The sequence below is a fragment of the Trichosurus vulpecula genome, chromosome 1 (assembly GCF_011100635.1).
Source record: "Trichosurus vulpecula isolate mTriVul1 chromosome 1, mTriVul1.pri, whole genome shotgun sequence".
Taxonomy (NCBI): Eukaryota; Metazoa; Chordata; class Mammalia; order Diprotodontia; family Phalangeridae; genus Trichosurus; species Trichosurus vulpecula.
The window spans coordinates 207,875,097-207,896,192 of NC_050573.1; the positions used below are offsets into that span (position 1 = coordinate 207,875,097).

General features: G+C 34.6%; 1 protein-coding gene across 1 annotated transcript in view; it reads left to right on the top strand.

The window, feature by feature from the left end:
- Positions 1 to 21,096, top strand: part of NETO1 (neuropilin and tolloid like 1) — a 209,494-nt gene that overhangs the window by 135,959 nt on the left and 52,439 nt on the right. The window contains exons 5-7 of the mRNA XM_036742188.1: positions 251 to 292; positions 404 to 531; positions 12,775 to 13,003. Of these exons, the coding sequence (XP_036598083.1) occupies positions 251 to 292; positions 404 to 531; positions 12,775 to 13,003 (399 nt within the window). The remainder of the gene's footprint in view (positions 1 to 250; positions 293 to 403; positions 532 to 12,774; positions 13,004 to 21,096) is intronic.

Below are 21,096 nucleotides of genomic sequence, written 5' to 3' on the forward strand. Positions count from 1 at the left end.
GATGAAATCAAGAAGCAAAAAGTCTTAAAGAAGAGAATTTCCTTGGAGTTGAGAAAATCTTTTAATTTTAACATAAATCAGGTACAAATTCAATTTTAAAATATTCCTTTTTAATAGCTATTTGATGTATCAAGATATAGTAATTCTTTCAGATAGTTTCCTGAATTATTAAAGGGAATATGTCTATAGATTGCTTTCAGTAAAATATACAGATTAGGACTAATTGTTTTTTTTTTTCTCAATTTTTAAGATCCTGACTTTAAGGACCTTGGAGTTTTGAAACCATTACCAGGTTGGTACACTAGCTATTTCATGACATCCAAAGGTCTTGATTTTTGTTTTGGAAAATAATTCTGGGTTGTTATTGAAGTTCCTTTTTTTGTTCCTTTGGTATTTTATTTAGTGTGTGAGTTTGAAATGGGTGGACCTGAAGGAATTGTGGAATCTGTACAAATTATGAAGGAAGGAAAAGCTTCTGCTACTGAGGCAGTTGATTGTAAATGGTACATTCGAGCACCACCACGATCCAAGGTCAGTCTTGCATCCCACTACTGATTGGGCAGTCAGTTTACAAAATGACTTTACTAACCATCAACTTTATATCATATATTTCTCTTTAAAAAGAAGGGTGTTGGGGAGAGAGTGCTTTTAAAATTTCACTTCTAGTTTGAACTTGTGAAGTATTTTATTTCTGTTTTGGAAAGAAATTTGTCATTTCTCAATTGCCAAAGCCACGGCCTCTTTATGGACTGATAGTGTGCCAAAGTGATAATTTTGTAATGTAGATAATAGCCTATAAAATAGTCTTACTTTTTCAGCTCAGAATAAGTAAAAAGTTCAGAAATCCATTATGGTCCTAATTATTTTGCTCTTTATTGTTAGTGTTTTATCAGAGTTAAGTGCATTGCACTTGAATACAATTTGACCTAAACTAATTTATTGAATTGAAAATCTTAATGCAACCATGCTTATTTATTTATGACACTGTCATAATTTCAGGGGGAATTCGTAGGATATATAATTTTAAGTCATTGTTGATGAAGCAGCTTTAATTTTTTTTCTTCTCCATCCCGTATTGATTTTTCTTATTTAAAAATAGACTAAAACTATAACTAGATGTCTTTTATTATTTAGATTTTTGATTGGTTGTAGCCTTTGATTGTTACACTTCTTAATAATTTTTAATAATAATTCCTAGCATTTATATAGTGGTTATTTTTTCAAAAACAATTTCACAGCTCTGTGTGTCTATTACCTACCTATATATCATCTATATATCTGGTATTGGGTTTTCGTATGTGTGTGTATGTGTAGAGAAGGATAAAAATATTATTTGCTCCATTATTTACATATGTGACCAATTAACCCAACAAACTTTCATTAAATGTCTACTATATCCAAGTCATTACAACCAATGCTAGGGAAATAAACATTTTTTTTAAGTATCTAGTATATAGAAGTATATATCTAAGTATCTAGTATATAGAAGCTCTATGTGACAGATAAGACGTATCAAAGAGCTTTAAGTTAAGGGAGAAAATTAAACAAATATCAAATAACTCTGATGCACACAACAGTAAGATAATGCAAAAAAATAAATTCAAGTATATTATTATTGCAAATCCAATATGTGGGAGTCAGAGAAAGTATCCTGGAGGAAGATGTAACTTTCTTGGGCCTTTAAATTGTATCTTGAAGCAAAAAAGGTGATTCAAAACAAAGAGTTGGGGGAGGGGGAAGAGAAAATCTAATCCAGGAAGCCTATGAAAAGTCAAAAAAATGAGGGCAAACAGGGCAAGAAAACAGGATAAAGATGTAGTCCAGTTTGACTAAGAAAATAGACCACATGAAGTGAAACAGTATGAAAAAAATGTGGACTTTCAGAAGTCTTTGAATGTCAGTCTGAAGTTACTCAAGGTTACATTGAATGTTTTGAAATAGGCAAGTGTCATGCACCATATAAATATCTTAGGAATATTAATCAGATAACTGTCTGACTTATGGATTGGGGAAAGGATAGCCTAAAGGTAGGAAGACAAATTAAGCATCTGTTCTAATAGTGTAGTCAGGAAGAGTTGAGTGCCTGAACTACACTGATTGTAGTGAGAGCAGAGAAAGGAGAGTTAGAAGACACATTGCTGCAATAGAAATGAAAAGGACCAGATATTTCTTTGGATTTGTAGTGTAAATGATAGGGAATAGTTGAAGATGACTCCAAGGTTGAGCCTGGGATACTGCAGTGTTGGTGGTAGTGCCACTAACCAAAGTATAACATTTAGGGAAAGGGGCAGTCTGGGGAGGGGGATGGATTAGAAGATGATAAGTTTAGTTAGTATATATCTATTGGTTGGTTAGAGATATGCAACTGTAGTTCTAAAGAGGGCTTGAGAGTAGGGTTGTATACACACACACACACACACACACATACACACACTTATACACCCATCATCATCATCATCATCATCAACTCATCATCTCATCATCATCTTCAACTATTCCCTGTTCATTCTCAGTAAATTAAGAAACAAGGTTATCTGTTAAGAACAAAATGGGAAGGGAAGAGCTAGAGAAAGGTGGGATGGGGTGGGAGGGATATTTCAATGTGCTGTAGAGAGTATGATCCAGTAAGTATTGTGTAAAAGTGTCACTTGGTAGCACTGAGGATCCAGGTGATGTTAGATAGTGCGCATTTGGAATGGAAGCATCAGCTCAATTTAAACAAAAATCATGAACAATAGCCATAGTTGACCCCCAAGGCTCTCTCCTGGACCCCTTTCTCCCTCTATATTATTTCACTTGATGATCTCTTCATCTATCAGGGGTTCAATTATTATTTCTATACATATAATTCCCAATTTTATATATCAAGCTCTAGTGACTACCTTTGGGACGTATCAAATTGGTTATCATGTAGGCATCTCAACCTAAATATTTCAAAAATAGAACTAATTTTCTTTCCTCCAAAATTCTAGCCCTTCCAACTTCTTTTATGGTTAAGGGAATGGCCACACTCCCTGTCACCTAGGTCCACAACCTGGATGTCATACTTGACTTTACCTCTTTCTAACTCAGTTTACTCAATTGTAAAATGGGAATAATAACAACACCTTCTTAGTAGAGTGGTAGTGAGGATCAAATGAGATAATATTGATAAAGTGCTTAGTATAGTGCCTGGAACATTATAGGTACTATATACATATGTATTCCCTTTCTCCCCCCACTGTCTTTATTCTCACTGATTCCACATATCTAATCCATTTCAAATCTTGTCACTCTTATCTTTACAACATTTCTCATATACATTTCCTTCTCTCCATTCTCACAACTTCACCCTAATCCTGGTCCTATTGCCTGGACTATTGAAATATACCCCACACTATAGTCTATCCTCCACTCTGCCACCAAGGTGATTATTCTAAAGTATAAATCTGAGCATGTTACATGCCCCTCAAATGTCCCAACCTCACTCAATGAACTCCAGTGGCTTCCTATTATTTCCAGGTTCATAATATAATTTCCTCCCCCTCACCCCCCTGAATTTAAAGTTCTTCATAACCTGTTGCCTTCCAACCTTTTCAGTATTCTTACATCTTACTCATTTCCATGCACTATATTCCAGAAGCACTGGTCTACTTGGCATTCCTCAAAAATGATATTTAATCTTCTGTCTCCTTATTTTTGTACTAGCTATCCTGCAAAACTGGAATTCTCTGACTCTTCAACTTCATCTCTTAGTTTATTTGACCTCATTTAAAACCTGGATAAAATTCTGCCTACTTCAGGATACCTTCCTTATTCCCTACAGCTATAAATGCCTTCCCCTCTCTTAGTGACTTACAGCCACTTAGTGTATGTATGCACATATGTGTATATATGTTTACACATGTATACTTATAAACATACATATATTTTATGTACTTATATGTATATGTATACACACACATAAAGGGAGGACAAGAAAAGTGGCATGCCAACTTCTGTCTACATGCCTGGGAAGCACTCCTACCTCACCCTTAAGTATCTTCAGCTTCATCTTGATATGTGCTACTCTGTACACACACACACACACACACACACACACACACACAGTAGATATAAGGCATTAAGAGAGGAGAAGGCATTTTTAGCTACAAATATACATATATATACACACATATACATACATACAAACATATACACATATATAAATATTTATACATATATACACACAAAATATAAACAACTAGATACTATAGAAATATATATTCTATCTATCTACCCATCTATATTGTATCTACCTAGTTATCTACATGTTGTCTCCCCCATTAGAAAGTATACTACTTGAGCAGCTAGGTGGTGCAGTGAGTAGAGCACTGTCCCTGGAGTCAGGAGGACCTGAGTTCAAATCTGGCCTCAGACACTTGACAAGCTTACTACTTCCCCCCCCAAAAAAGAAAGTATACTACTTGAAGATAGGAACTACCTTTTTAGCCTTTGTACCTCCAGTGCTTAGTAGAGTGCTTATCACATAGTAAGTAAATAATCAATAAATGCTGTTGACTTGATTTTACTATATGTGAATATACAAGTACTTAATAAATGATTGTTGGCTTGATTTTATTATATATGAATATATATTTATCATATTTAGAAAGTAAAGAGCAGATAGGATTAACTGACTTGCCCAAATTTATACGATTAGGACAGCAGGGATAATTTATCCAATAATCTAGTAAACATTTATTAAGCACCTACAATGCACTAGGAACTGTGCTAAGCACTGGGGATAAAACTAGTAAAAGGAAAGACAGTTCCTGCCCTCAAGAAGCTTATAATCTAGTGGTGGGAGACAATACACAAAAAGAGGAAGAAAAGGAAAGTAATTGGATAGGAGGGCACTATGAACGTTGTGTTCTGTGGAGCTGAAACAAGGAAGAGCTAAAGATATAAAGTGGAATGAGCTGAGGATCCACTTTCTGCCCTCTATAAAGGAAGGCATTGGGAGGAGTTTGGTACTCCATCCTCCAGTCCTTCAGTCAGAGGGGAAAGAAGACTGACGTGAGTGGTCTCAATCAAGGACTGAGTTAGCAACTGATGAGCTTAACGTGAGAAGGGCATCTTGTTCCCAGGAGTTGAAACTAGAAAGAGCAATAGATGCAAAGTGGATTAGAACTTTTCAAAGACTTCATTTAATTATTAGTTCAGAATAGTATTGGAACTATGCTGGAGTTGAAAGGCCACCTTCAGCTGTACAGGAATCCAATACAGATTTTTTTCATTTGTTTTTTCCTATTAAAGCCAGGTCTCTGAGATGCATGAAAAATAGGAAAGTGAACACAGATACATCAGTTTCTGATTACAAGTAACTTTGCCAACAGGTGGACAAAACTGCCAAGGATCACTTACTATGCCATTATCTTAACATTAGAAGGTCACTTTGGTAGACAACTTTGGTATTCTTTACATGGCATTGGGTCTAACTGTGATGCCAATCAGTGATTAAAGATCTTTCCCACCCATTCCATAGGCCTAAGGTGGGACCAGGTAAGGGAAGTTTGATTAGAGGCAGGCGTACACTTTTGTTATGCCAATCAGTGATTAAAGATCCTTCCTACCCATTCAATAAGCCTAAGGTGGGGCTAGTTAAAGGGGTGCTTGATTAGAGCCAGGCCTACACCCTTTACTTACTAAGTGCTAAACCCCAGGCCTACACCCTTTTGCTGACTGTGTGTGAGGTCCTCAGGCCCTAAGAAGAGTGTATATACCCAGAAGGTAGTCAGTAAGGTCAGAAATTCAGTCCAAGGAGAAGAAGTAAGAACTCAAAGATGACAGAGCTGAGAATCTGTAGACTAGTGAGCTATAGAACTCAGAGAGCTAAAGAGAGAAAGTGCAGAGTAGAGAGTGGAGACCAGAGAGCAGCAGAGACCAGAGAACTGAGGGGGAAGAGAATACAGGTAAGCAGATAGTTGGAATTCATAACTGTTTACAGGAAGGCCCCAGCAAAGGGGAAGGTCAAAGGATGAGTTGATTCTTTACTGTTGTTACATTGAGGTGGACTTACTGGTTTTGGAATACAATTATTGCTATGTCCAATTGTGGTTATTGGTTTTGGGATTTGATCCTCTGGTGTCTAATTAAATGTTATACTTTTCCTGCCTTCTACCTGGAGAATCTCTTACACTTTGTGATTCTGAACCATACAGGCATGTTCATGGTCATCTTTGAGGTCACGAATCTTGCTTTACTGATACGCTAACACTGATGAACAAATATGTCAGTACAATTCATGAAGTATCTACTATGTGTCTGCTTCCATCAAATCTGTAGATATTCATCAAATACTGTAGATACATGCAAAAATGAGATATTCCATGCCCTCAAGATGCTGATATTACATCATAATACCCAAGTACAGTCTTTAAAGTTCTCTTATACCCCAGAGGGCAGAGGAAATGATTCTTCCTAAACGTTGGAGAATTGGAGAATTTCAGGATATGCAAAAAAAGGTTGATCTAGTTCCCTAAGGGACCTTTTAGCTCAAAATTATATGAGACGGGGTTGATCATGCCTTGAATTATAACCATTGTAAAATAGCCATGTGCAAGAAAGATGTATGTAGAAGCAATTTCATTCTAAATCCCTGTCAATGGAGGACTTTTTTAAAAGGACGTTTTGCCAGAGAACAGCAGGAGCCCTCCTCCCTGCTTATCATTATAACTAGCTTTTGCTGTCAAACATTTTTCAAGAGAGACTGTAAACCCACACCCCTTCCCTCAAGCTAGTAAATAGACTGTCTTTTGTATAATCCCAGGGCAGCAAAATGGAATGTTCCTGTCTGTTATACTATTTGGCATTCCATGACCCAAAGGGAAAGTTACCTGCAGAGCTGGAAAAAGATGACTGTATTGTGACAGACTTTTTTTGTTAAATTAAAGGTTAGAGGATACAAAATGGCAATGAATAACTATGGATCAAACCAGGAGCTAGAGTTCACCAGGATAGGCTTTCTATGTTTATAAGATTGCTTTTAAGAATAGAATATTTCAAGATACAGAGGATAATGCTGGAAATACTTGAGTTTTACTTTTCTTTTGGTTATAGAGTAGGTCACAACTAATGATAGAAAACTAAGTGGTCAGTGAACTGTGCTACTTAATAAGTAAGGTAGTTCATTTTCAATATTACTACTCATGAGGAAATAAGGACTAACTAAATATGACAGTGTATTATCTGTGACAAGCCATTTTACATCTATACATATGTATATGTATATATACATATACATTTACATATGCATATAATACACATGATAATGCATATTTGCATGTATCCACATATGCATATACACACAGGCCCATAACATCTATTGTGGATATTAAGATTGTACATAGTAAGTTTGGATTTCTGGGGAAGATTTATTCTCCTTAAAAAGAAAAGAGAAAAATCCAAATGATTTCCAAGAATATGAAAATTAAATAATTATTTTCACATAACAGATTTTGGCAGAATCAAACTTCAAAGATAGGATTATTTCTCAAATGATATTTATAAGTATTTAGTGTTCTATGTACAAATCCTGCCGCAAAATTTGAATGAAAATAATTATCAAATTAATTTAAAAGATTAATTGGTCCAATGCTTCAATATTTGAATGACTTCTCATTTCTTTGGTCTGGGTACTGACTTTGCCATTGCAGGTTGCAACTACTCCCTCATAGTATATGATCTTCATAGGTTAATTTGGTCCTAAAATTTTCATCACCTTCTGGTGGCTAACCTTCTAGTTCTTAGTGGCATGTCCAAAAGGAGAGGTCTGAATTGGATACTAAGGAGTCCTGGTAGGTCTAAAGTTCTATGGGAATTTGTAGAAGGAAATATCTAACATACTTTGTAGTCCTTGGATGGTAAACATAGAGTTTATTGCCAACATTTCCATAGTCTTCCATCTTGATAGAACCTGCCAGAGCTTATGCTCTGGTAGTATGATTTTAATGGAGATAAATCAGGGATTTTTTTTTTCTCTGTTGCACTTCTACTTTATCCTGAATGGGATTTTTTCCCTTCTATATTTCTGCAGTCCTCTGATTCTACTATATATATATTATGAGTCACTTAGAATGAATCAATCCCTATATATGTCAAAATTTCATTATAAAGCTCTCTGCCATTATGAGAACCTTGGCATAGTATAAGTCCTTATTGCTTCCTAAATTTCTATGCCTTTTCAACATTGATATGATCATTCTGAATTATATCCTTGACAGGACAGTAGTTTTGATATTTTCTAAAAATACTAAAATGTCCCTGCAACCAATCCTTACTGTGGAAAAATGCTAGGATGTGGCATGGCATGGCCTGATTCAATAATAAATGGAAACAGGGATCTTCTTTTCCGTCAAGTCATCAATAATAGTATTTTACTTCTGACATAGTCTATAAGCACAGACTCAAAGATACTAGTACAAATGAGCATATAAGGATTCAATAGGTTGTGGTATATTTAATTTTTGTTGTTGTTGAGTTGTTTCTGTCATGTCTGACTCTTCATAACCCCATTTTGGGTTTTCTTGACCAAGATGCTGGAGAGGTTTGACATTTCTTTCTCCAGCTCATTTTACAGATGAAGGAACCAAGGCAAATGGGGTTAAGTAACTTGCCCATGGTCAAACAACTAGTAAGTATCTGAGGATGTATTTGAACTGAGGAAGATGAGTCTACCTGATTTCAAGCCTAGTGCTCTATCCACTGTACCACCTAGCTATCCCCATGTTGAATTTTAATTTACATTAAGTTGGCTGGGACAATTATCAGATAACTATCATAAATTATCACTGTCATCTATATATCATCCTGCAGGGAGGGAAAAAAGAACAATAAGAGAGGCTGAAAATATGCTCCTATTTGTGAATGTACTGCTTGGTAAATGAATGTCTGGTTTCATTTGCTTTGTACATTTAAAAAAATGATTCTCTGCTCTCCACACCATAGTTTGATTATTAAGTCAGATATTGCCGGATATCATTTAAATGTTCTGGAGCTCTTCATGATCTGCTTAATCAATCATGTTGTCAGTTCAAACATTTGGTGATTGATTAAAAAGAAGAGCTCATCAAAAGTGATTCACTGTGCAGAGATTATAATCTGACTGTTTTACTGAAGTTAAATATTATTCACAGTTTATCATCATTCCTTTTCATCAATATGGATGCAAGAAAGCTTTCTTTTATTCTCAAATTCAAGTTGTTGTTTTTTTAAGTACCATGTAGCAGGTATTTCCTCCTTTATTGTGATACTCCACCCTTTAGGGTGACATGGCTATTAAAATTATAATGTAATAATGGGTATAAATTATATATGACACAGCTGTGTAGAAGCTTTATCATTTCTATTGCTAATGGCACTTGGCGTTTGCAGAAATATAGCAGATTTAAGTAAAATACCCTCCTAGTGTGCTGCATCATTTTTTCAAACGACTAAAGATCAGTGTTTAAAATTATGTCATTGAGCCCAACAGGAAGAAAATATAGGGAAAAAGGCAGAAACAGGCTCCTTCTGAAATCAAGTCCCTTCTTTTAAAAAAGTAAGAATTACCTTTAAATAAAGAAGCATGTAAATATCAGTAATTAAATTTAAAGGAATTTAAATAAATCAGCTAAGATAGAAAATACAGAAATTTCTATAGCAAAACTAAATGAATACCAGGATTATATTCCACATGTTCTCATCCCATCTATTTTAGGATTACCCTTGTAAAGAATGATCTTAGGCTTATAGAATTTCAGGGAATTCATTTACTGCTGGGGAATACTTTTTTCCTGATTTTTTTATAAATCCTTCTTACATTGTAATATTTATTGTGCTTGAGCTCTTTTGAGGTAATAGAAACCATATGTCATTTTTTTCTTAAGATTGCATCATTTCTTGACATAGGTAATGCAGAACTTGTTAATCAAACACTTCTTTTCAATAATAATGTACAGCAAATGTTCTATTAATGACAATTGGGGTAAATATAGTAATACCTGTCTAGAGGAAATGTGAAATGGTGGAGAGAGAGACAGTCTAGTGAATGAAAGACTAGGTTCAAGTGCTTTCTCTTACACATACTGGTTATTTGACCCTGGATACATCATTTAAGCCCTCAGGACTCTCTAGGACTCTAAATTACAGTGCAAAATCAAAGATCTGCAGATTAAAGGGATGTTGAAGGATATCTAATCCAACTCCCTCATTTTAAAGATGAGGAGATGGAAGCCCAGAGAAGTAAAGTCATTTGTCCAAGGTTATTGCCTCAGTTCCTCACTTAATCTTCTGCATGGAGAACTTACTTTTGAATTGTAAGCCTTTGAAAACACTTAGGGGAAAAGTAGTACATATTTTATATTAGTTTCAGTTTTCATTGGTTTCTTTGTACAGTATTGCAAAAGTAGAACTGATTGGTTGCTTTGTGACATTCTGTGCATGAATGCGTTCTTAGCAGACGTGGTAATGTCATTGAGGGTTCATAAATTAAGTCCAATGCATCTTCTTGTAATATTTTAAAATCTAAATATATCTTTGACCTACCTTATTTGTTGTTCAGTCATTTTTCAGTTGTGTCTGATTCTTTGAGACCCCATTTGAGGTTGTTTTTTTTTTTTTACTTGCTATATCTCTCGCCAGCTTATTTTACAGATGAGGAAGCTGAGGCAAACAGGCCTAAGTGATTTGTTTACTCACATAGTAGTAAGTGTCTGAGGCTAGATTTGAACTCAGGAAGAAGAGCCTTCTTTGACTCCAGGCCTAGTACTCTATCCACTGTGCCATCTAGCTGTTCCTGCCTTACGTAGTGAAGATTTAATAGTGCTACACTAAAAACTCAGATTTTTGATGTAGTTAAAGGAATGGAAAGTAGAGGGGGCAGGGGGGTTAACAACATATTTAAACTTGTTTCCTTTGTAGAGAGCAGGATGACATGTAGGAAATAATACCAATAAAATTATTGTTAGGTTTAACATTTCATGAGATCATAATATCTTGAAGCCAATTAGACTGTCTGGATTTTAAGTTGCATAGATAGGAAATATGAACTGGATATCTTAAGAGCAAGATAATTTGATGAATGCTAATAGGAGACTATTTAGCCCAAGTGGATCACTAGCAGATTACGAATAAGAAATAATCCATTTGATAAATTAAAATGAAACAACTGAAATTCACATTTGTCTGGAAATTATTAAGTAACAATTCTGAGGGCAAATTTCAAAATTCTACATTAATTGAACTTAATTTATATTCAACTTCCAAGAATTTGGAAATTGTATATGAACCTCAACTTGTATTTTTTTTAATTTTTAAAGAACTGTGAGAATGTATGCTATAACAAAACAAAATTCAGCCTTTACTAATCTTTCTATATAACACTTTTAAATATCTAAGAAAGAAAGACATGTATTTGACCAAACTGACTTTCACTTATATTTCTTCATTCCTTAACAAGACATGGAGTGGTTTACTGGTCATATGATCATAGTTTGTTATAAGAAACATACACCTCTGAATTTTATTGTACTTCCCATAAATTTTTTTTTCTCCAACATGCAGAAGTATTAGGTTTATTCATGGTGCATTTTTATTCCAAGTATTTGGTTTTAAGCACTATCACATATAATCTCTTATAAAGTTTAATGAAAATCTATTACCAGAATGATTCATCTTTGGGGACAGAATTTACAACAAATACCTGACCTTTTCTTTATATATTGAGAAAATTTAACACGCCATAAGATGGATAAGCATGGGTCCTGAGGGGACAAAAAGTTCATTGTGTCAGATTCACATCTTATGAAACTCCATGAGAAATTAGATTCTTACAGAATTATATCACAGATAAGAATCCAATCTGCATATAAACCTTATTAGATGACAATATCAGTCAGTATTAGACTAAGGAAAGATGTTGCCTGATATGTGGTAGACTGATTTCTTCAAGTAAAAAAAAATGAATGGGTGAAGACATTTAGGCAATGCCCATATGCCTAATGGCAGAATTGTTCCAGAACCATTCCAACCTTTACTTTTATTGAAATTGATTGATTGTGGTTCTGACACAATGCTGCAGGCAGAATGACAATGTTTGCAAGTCTCTTAATTGTAACAACAGGTTAGTAAACTTTGACTGATGGGATTAATCAGAAGTTACAGGCTGAATGTCCCTTTACTTGGTCTGCTGTTGCTTATGTATGCGAGTCATTTTTTTTTAAAGAGCCCCTTGCTTTACTATTTAAAATCATACGATGTCAAAATTGGAATGAATCTTTAAAATCATTTAGTACAACTCCTCTAATTTTACAATAAATAAGATTTTTAAAAAATTCCTCTCCTGGTTTGCTGTTTGACTCCTTAGTATATCAATAACTTCTATGGTCCATTTTCCTCTCCCTTCGGTGTTAAATGAGGGTAATGTAAATTTAACAAAGGTGATATAGCAAATAAGTAAACATATTCATTGTAAAGTATGCTTCAAATATCAAGTGGCTCATACATTTACAATATTAATAATACTAACTGGGAAAAAGCTTTAGAATAAATAAGTGACAAGCCTTAGAAGATAGCTGGATGTAAGGGTTCTACTAGGGGAAAAAAATGTCAGAAGGCTGATTTGGAACAAATTCTGAACCTTGTGAATTGTTCCTCATATCATTGCCAAACCTGATTAAAATCAACAGACTATGTCTTTAAAAATAAATGGAGAGAAGATTCTATTTGTTGAAACACAGTATTTTGATTTATGGGAATTATTTGGCTTTTTTTCAGATTTATTTACGATTCTTGGACTATGAGATGCAAAATTCAAATGAATGCAAAAGGAATTTTGTGGCCGTCTATGATGGGAGCAGCTCGGTAGAGGATTTGAAAGCTAAGTTTTGTAGTACCGTGGCTAATGATGTGATGCTGCGCACAGGTCTTGGGGTAATCCGCATGTGGGCAGATGAGGGCAGTCGAAACAGCCGATTCCAGATGCTCTTCACGTCTTTCCAAGAACGTAAGATTCTCTGAACTTGGTTGTCTGTCCTTCAAAAATGTCATATAATGCAAGCCTCATAAGCTGTTAATGGTGTTTTCTTCATGCTGTTTGAGCATGGCAGGGTATTCTGTAATAAGCTGTTAAAATCACTGAGTTCTTTTACTCTCTTCATTTGTGCTATTTTGGCAGATGACAATCAAATATTATATTTCAATTGTTTATATTGACAGGGTGTCATGTTCTTGTTTAAGATAGTTCACATCATTCATTGGGGAAATGATGACTTGTTTGGTTTTTGAATTAGCTCTTTTGTACAAGTGATGAAGTGGTTTCTTATGAAGTTTAATCATTTTTTTAACCTGGATAAAAATGTTATTTGCACAATTATCTTCAGTAAGTTTCCATTTAGTTATGTTCATTTAGGACTATCACTATCATACCTTAATTAGAACACACAAAGACAGATTTCTTAGAAAGACAGCAAATGAACAAAATATCAAACAACATATTAAATTGCAAAGCCAGTGGTATCCACATTTGTACACTGAGAGTAAATAGGGAAGGAATTGGTTTTGGCAATTTTTTTCCTCAAAAAACAAAAACTGATGTGAGAACCACTGGCTGTTAGATCATAGTGTTCTAGCCAGTGATCAGCAAAAGAGGGAAGCTGACAAATAAAATCACAAGGTCAGACCTTGGATTATTGAAATAGAAAATCTTGAATTTAAAAAGAGTAAGAGACTAAAAAGCAATAAAACAAAAAATATTGATGTCTGGCTTATTAATAGGGCATGTCACATTTGTTTGTTTTTAGAAATAATATTAAGAGACTGAAATCTGTTATTGTTCATCTATGTATATTTTATCAAAAATTTTAAATATACTCATGCTACCCAGATTATTAAGATCATCATCATAATATCCACCATTTATATAGTACTTTATGATTTGCAAAACACTTTACAAACATTATCTCTTTTTTTTATTCTCACACCAACCTTGGGAGGTAGATGCCATTACTATTTACATTTTAAAATTAAGAAACTGAGGCAGAAAGAGATCAAGTGACTTGTCCATGGCCACATAGCTACTATGTTTCTGAGGCCAGATTTGAACTCGGGTCCTCCTGACTCTAGGCCCAATGCTATATCCATTAGGTATGCAGCAGCTTCCAACTTTGCAGTATCTGAAGATCTGATGTGTACCTCCTATATTTCCATCTAAATCATTAACCAAAAAATGTTAACTATGACATCATTTGACTAAAGGCCTCATGATTTTTCTTGATGCTTTACAAGTTTTGTGATTTCATTAGTGTTGGAATGTGTTCCAACAATGAATACTGCATGACCTCTATGACTTGGACATCTGTTTTCATGAATATCTATAGCCAAAATAATAAATCTCATGTATTCTCATGATAATGAGCCTTTCCATGCTTAGCTAGACTATTTCTTCTTTTAAAAGTCATACAATTTGTCATTGGGATCATTTCTTAAAACTTTTCTAACTTAGTAGGATCTTCCACAGCTTATGATCCACTGATACAACTTTCAGAAGCCCAGGGTTATCATGATTACACACAACAGTAGGACTTCACTTGACTTCACTTAATTATTACCAATGGAAGACCATTGCAAAGTGCTATGGATAGAAATAATTACAAAAACAAGGACAGCCCCTGTCCTCAAGAAGCTTTCTTTGTAAAAGGTGAAGACAAAAAATATATAAAGAAGTGGAGTCTAGGACATGAGATTTTGGAAGTTAAAGTTACAGGAATGGTGAATAGAATCATAAGGGGGTAGATTAAAACAATCTTTTGCATAACAATGGTGATATTGATTTGATTATAGTTCCAGAACAGGCAAAGGAGGGGAGAGGGGACAGATCAGCAAGTGTGCACCTGCAGCAAGGTGGCAGGCTAGAGAATAAAATAAAATATAGCTGGAGCCTGTTTAGATATAGTGAAACACATGGGATAGTCACCAATGAGAACAGTAGGCTTTAGGACAAAGTTTCCAAATGTGAAAGGGTTAAAACCTCTAGGACATGATGTCTGGTCCTGGTACATAGCATCCTCAAGTGCCATGCACCTCTTTAGCAGTCAAGTGAAGTTTATGGACCTTTTCTTGGATTAATATTTTGAAATGCATAAGGTAGCATATATAGGATTAATGGGCCCCAGGTAAAGAACCCTTAGTCTACAGGTCAGTGAATAGGATGGTAAAGGGTCTTAGGATTATACTTCTTGAAGATCACCTGAAGAAACCAGAAGTTTTACCTAAAGAAGGTATGATACCTGTTTTCAAGTATTTAAAGGATTTTCTTGTAGAAGAAAGAATAACTCACTTTGTTTGTCCCCAGAGAATGTAAAGATGAGCAAAGGGTAGAAGTTTTAGAGAGGCATATTAAGCTCAATTTAATTCTACTTATAAAATTAAATAAGTGGCCTTGAAAGGCAGTGAATTATTTGTTAGTGGAAATGTACAAGTAGCATTTGAATTTTTTCAGAGATGTGGAAGATCTTATCCCTGATTTTATCCACATGATCTCTAATGTCCTTTCTACCACTGATCCCATAATTTTATGATTCATGAGTCTTGATAATACAAATAAAATGGAGATTACATCAGATTATATTACATTAGATATTTTTATTAATCTGGGCTTCAAAAGATAAAAGGTCAATGCATTGGATCAAAAACTTTCTGAACTCTAACCATGTAAGAATATTCACTTTTGGAAAGTTGTCAGGAGAAAGTATTCTTATTTTACCATACAACAGGTCAGTGATTTCTTCTGGGGAAAAATAGTTCAAAATGAAACCAACTTTCTATGTTCATTAATGGCTGATGAACTGTCACTCTCTTTGGAGTGATGAGTATCACCCGAGTACATTCTCCCAATGTGTCTCAACCCATAAATTTACTTATCAACTGTAAGCTAAAAGCCTAAACACATATTTTGTTGTTTCTGTCAAAAATTCCCTCCAAGTCATGCTATCTATACATTTTTACAGAGATGAATTTTCTACAGTCATAAGAAATGTGCTGACTACTGCTACTACATACCTAAGATCAAAGTCACTCTAAGATGAAACACTTTGGCTGCAGAGCGTTAAGTCTTTAATCAAAACTTGGAAATAATCAGATCATCCAGACAGGGGATTGAATTTGCAAATCCTTCAGATATGCATCATTCTTAAAGTGGAAAAAAGAGAAGGAAAAGTAAACAGGAGACCATTCTGAAATGGGCAGCATGAATTCTTTATCAGTAACCTCAGATGTAAAAACCAGGGACTTCTCTTCATCAGTTGGCACAAGGAGCATTTCAGTTTTCTAGATGGTGCCATCTTTCTGAACATTAGCAGCTTAGTAAGTATTGAACATTACTGAATTTCCTTGCAGACAGGCAAATAAATAAGAATAGTCAAATAGGTTTTTGTATAGCAAGGCAGATTACAGCATTAGAAATAAATGATGTTTCTGTCCAACACAGATATTAGAAAATTATCCTTGTCATTTTAGCAACTCCTATATATTCAGTAAATACTCTCCCCTGCTAAATGTCAAATAAGGCTGAGAGGGAGTTATGTAGTAGTAGCAGTAGTAGCAGCAGCAGCAGTAGCAGTAGGATGACTACTACTAATAATAATATTTCAATATGTCTTAAAGTTTCTTTGGGTTTCAGACTTGAAATCTTAGTGTTAGAACAAGCCTTAGAGATAGTTTAGTGCAATGTTTTCACTTTATTATTTAAAAAACAAACAACTGAAGTCAGAAATGCAAAATGTCACAGTCAAAATTAGAGCCCAGGTCTCTGAAAACTTGTCTACTATTCTTCCTCTCATGTAATAATGCCTCTTATGAAGTCTCTTTTTCCAGCTTAAAAATGGAACTATCAAATGTCCCTACTTTCTATGACAATCACTTTAACTGATCTATCCTCAACTGCATTGTGGTCTTGGAATTGTCACTGTCTTTAGCAAACAGTATGACATAGTCAGCTACTGACCCTATTGGAACTAATCTTTCATTATTTGTTTCTATTTCTGTGAAGATTATACCAGTAAATGGATCTCTAATCACTTCATTTCATTTTGTTCAAAGAACTTAGGACTATGGGAAAGAAAACATAAGCATTTAACCTAAATTTTAAATCTTGCAAAATCATATGTAAATGTGATGCTAGCTAGATAAAAAAGTAGATAGAGTGTTGAACTTTTCAGTCGGGAAGAGTCAAGTTCAAATTTTGCCTCAGACGCTTAACTAGCTTTGTGACTCTGTCTGCCTCAGCTTCCTTGTCGATAAAAAAAGGAACACTGACCCCCCAGGATTGTTGATAGGATCAAATGATCAAAAGTGATTAGTAAAGCACTTTTTAATCCTTAAGATGCCAAATAAATAAAAATTAATAATAATAATAATAATTAGTACAATAAAATGTAGATACCTAAATTTACAAGAACTCACAGGGGAGGCTGGAAGTGTGGTGCTGACGGAGAATGCTAAAGCTTACTACAAAGGCAATCAGTTATAAGTTCCTCATTTTCAGTAGAGTCATTTTATACATTTTCTATGGAACCTCTGTGTCTCATTTAAAAATAAAGTTTGCCAATTTGGAAATATGCTCGAACTCAGTAACAGAAGAATGGCAAGGACACATTAAAAAAAGGATCTCTGTCACTGTTACCTGTGTGGCTTTGGGCAAATAATTCACCCTCACTATGCCTCAGTTTCCTTATATAAAAGTGAGGGAGTTGGAGTGGATGTCCTTGAAGGAACCTTTCAACTCTTAATATATAATATTGTGATGATTCTAGGTTGTTTACTCATTCAACTGAGGCTTTAAAAATTTCTCCACTGAACCGTTCCTGTAAATATTATAGATGTCATCTCCCCAATATACTAACTTTTCAATTCTCCCTTCTTTAATTCTGACAGATATCTCTGACTTGATTTGTGATAGATACACACCACCTACAGCTGCTGTTAAGAAATTTGTTTCAGAGTTATCATATCTATTTATGTTATACCTGCAAAGTGGAATGGCAGCCTAACCAGGGGTTTTAGAATTAGGAGAACATCTCACATTTATATGACGGTTAATTTTTTATTTCATAGACTTCATGTGGAACAAGTCTGATTTTCACTATTTTGTAGATGATAAAACTGAGACTTGGATAATTTAGTTGAATCCAATAATAACAGCCAAATATTTATAAAGAATCTACTCTGTGAATGACATGTTGCTTAGCAATGAGTTTACAAAGAAAATTTTATAGTGTCGATCCATTTCTAGAGGATTGTTTTGGAGTATGGGAATTATGTTTTAGCAAAGGAACTCTAAAGATGAAGAGCTTTGATTCTGTGTTACCTGAAGATAAATCTTGGGATGTTTACTCTGGAGAAGAGAAGGCTCAAAGGGACATGATAACTATATTCAAGTATTTGAAAAGCTTTCATTTGGAAGAAAAGTTGTACTTTTTCTCTTTGGTCCCAGAGGGCAGAATCAGGATCAGTGATTAGAAGTTGAAAAGAGAGTAATGTAGGCTGGATACAATTAAAAAAAAACAAACAACAACAACAAAAAAAAACTTTCAGCTAGAGCAGCACAAAAGGGACATAAGCAGGGTAGAGAGACTGGTTTATTCTTCTCTGGAGATTTTTGACTATGAGAAGAAGGTGACCACTTGTTTCATGAATTAAAGAGGGGAGTTCATTTTTGGTTATTTAGATTAAGTAGCCACTGCATTTCTGTCAAACTCTGAAATTCTATGATCCTGCAACTTAGGTCCTGTTGTTGAACAAAACTTGTATTCTATGGACACTTCCAAATCAAACCAACCAGTAGATGATAGCTGAGGGCTGAACCCATAAATTCCTGATTTTTGGCCAAAAACTCTTAATAACTCCATCAAATTCCTTCCAATATTTTCTGCATATTTAAAAATAATCAACAAACTCAAAAATGTATACCACACTCAGAAATATAATAAGGCCAAAGAAAAAGGCAAATAGTTATCTGACCAATTGAATTTTGAACAATTCAGTTCTTTGATCCATCCCTATAAATATCACAATTGCTACCTATCTTGGATTTCTAAATTTCTAATTCAAATACTCCCTTCTGGTCCCCAAGTCCTTCTAGTAATGAACACTATTAAACTATCTCTACTGGCTTTTCATATAGTTTTGCTCTATTAATGTTTAATCAATTAGATCTCAGTTATTTGGTTCAGTCCAAACAATCATGGTCATAGATGATACTAAAAAGAAGAAAATGTATCTTTAATTTCGACTTATAGTATATAGTACTTTTTAAATAGGAAATTTTTATATAATATTGTATTATTTTATACAGATCAATATTTAGATTATTTTTCAAATATTATGATTCATTTACATTCTCTGAGCACACAAGAACCAATGACAGGGAGACAGCATGTTCTGACAACTGAAAAATATCATAATTATATGAGGAAAGCAAATCTCTGATGCATATCACATGATATGGATAATCTACTGATCTATAACTAGCATGAGGCAAATGGTGCTTTGGACCCAAGGGACTACCATGTTGGAGGGAAGGGTCTGCTTCCTCCCTTAAGATTATTTACATACTCTCCCTCTGTAGGTACCATCATTCCAGCTCCTTGCCTCCTGGTTCTCTTGTAGTATTCTTTAGGGAAAAAGCTTATTGCTACTAACATGTACTACCACAGTGGTGGAACTCTCCTATGTTCCAGCTTGCCTATTCCTGTGTATGGTAAACTTGCTTTTTTCTGGAACTCAGGGTAACAACACTATTACTTGCAGCTACTGTGGAGGTGTGAGGCCAATAACACCAGCACACAGGAGGGCTAACAGTACAGGTTCTTTGATCTGCTTTACCAAAGGAAAGCAACTTTAAGGGGTTAACAATCTTACTTTAACTAAACATACATATATCATTCACTTAGTTCAGGGGAAAAAGTCAGCACCCTGAACTTCAGAGAAATTACAAACAGAAATTGCAAACAATGAAATTAACACAAACCAATAGACAGGCTTCTAACTGTTTGACCATAGCAACACATACATAGTTACCAGAGAGAGAAGCACCAACATCTGAGTTTTCAAAGCTCTGGAGCTCCTTAACAGTTACACAGAGTCTCATCTAACCAAATCACAGGAACACTCTTTCAATGAGTGAGCCTCAAAGCAAAATGCTAACCTCAGAGTATATATACTGTTTACAATAAAGGACTCTTGATTCAATCAAAGACTCTTGATTCAAGCAAAGGCAAGACTCAATCAAAGGCACTTGACTGCTTTAGTGCTGAGAAGCACTCCAAAACAAAAAACTATTATGTCTAAGCATCTAGTATAGTGCCTGGTACATAGTAGGGAAGTGCTTAATAAATACCATTTTCCTTATTTCCTATTAATAAGAATAACCCATTTCTCTACTGATAAGAGATGAAAGAGTATTTTCTGTAACACAGAGAAGAAATTAAGTCATCTGTTCATACCCTCCTCTGATCTGCTAAGGAAAATCTCTAATTCGGGATGATGAATTGCCTTGACCTTTGTATCTATCTGTTCTTCCTTTTCATTCATTCCTTCCTCCTAATGTGAACCCATGAATAAAAGCTATCCCATATATATTATATAAAGTAATGCCTTAATTATTTGAAGATGGATTATTGCCAAATTTGGCAATTCCCCAGTTAAAGTGGTTTTATCCATTTCACCTTTATCTCAACTTAGAAATGTAGGGAGGCAAACATCAAGGCCTTCTATTCCACGAAAAAGTTAGGAAATGGTTAAACAGTTGTCCCAAACTCAAATAGAAATGGATTCTTATAGTCTGAATATTGGCCTTGAAAACCACATGTTAATGTTATGCCTTTTGTTCTTTATTCATTTTGTTAAAATTTTTCTGCTTACCTTTTAATCTTGTTCTAGCTCACTCAGGAGTTTGCCACTGGAGTTCGCCACCATTGTAAAACTATTGGCTAAATTTGTTTATTTTTATAAGAACCTAGCATCTAATACACCTGCTACCTTCTCCAATGGGAAAATTTTATAAAAATTTAAAAATGAACTCTCATTTATATATATATATAT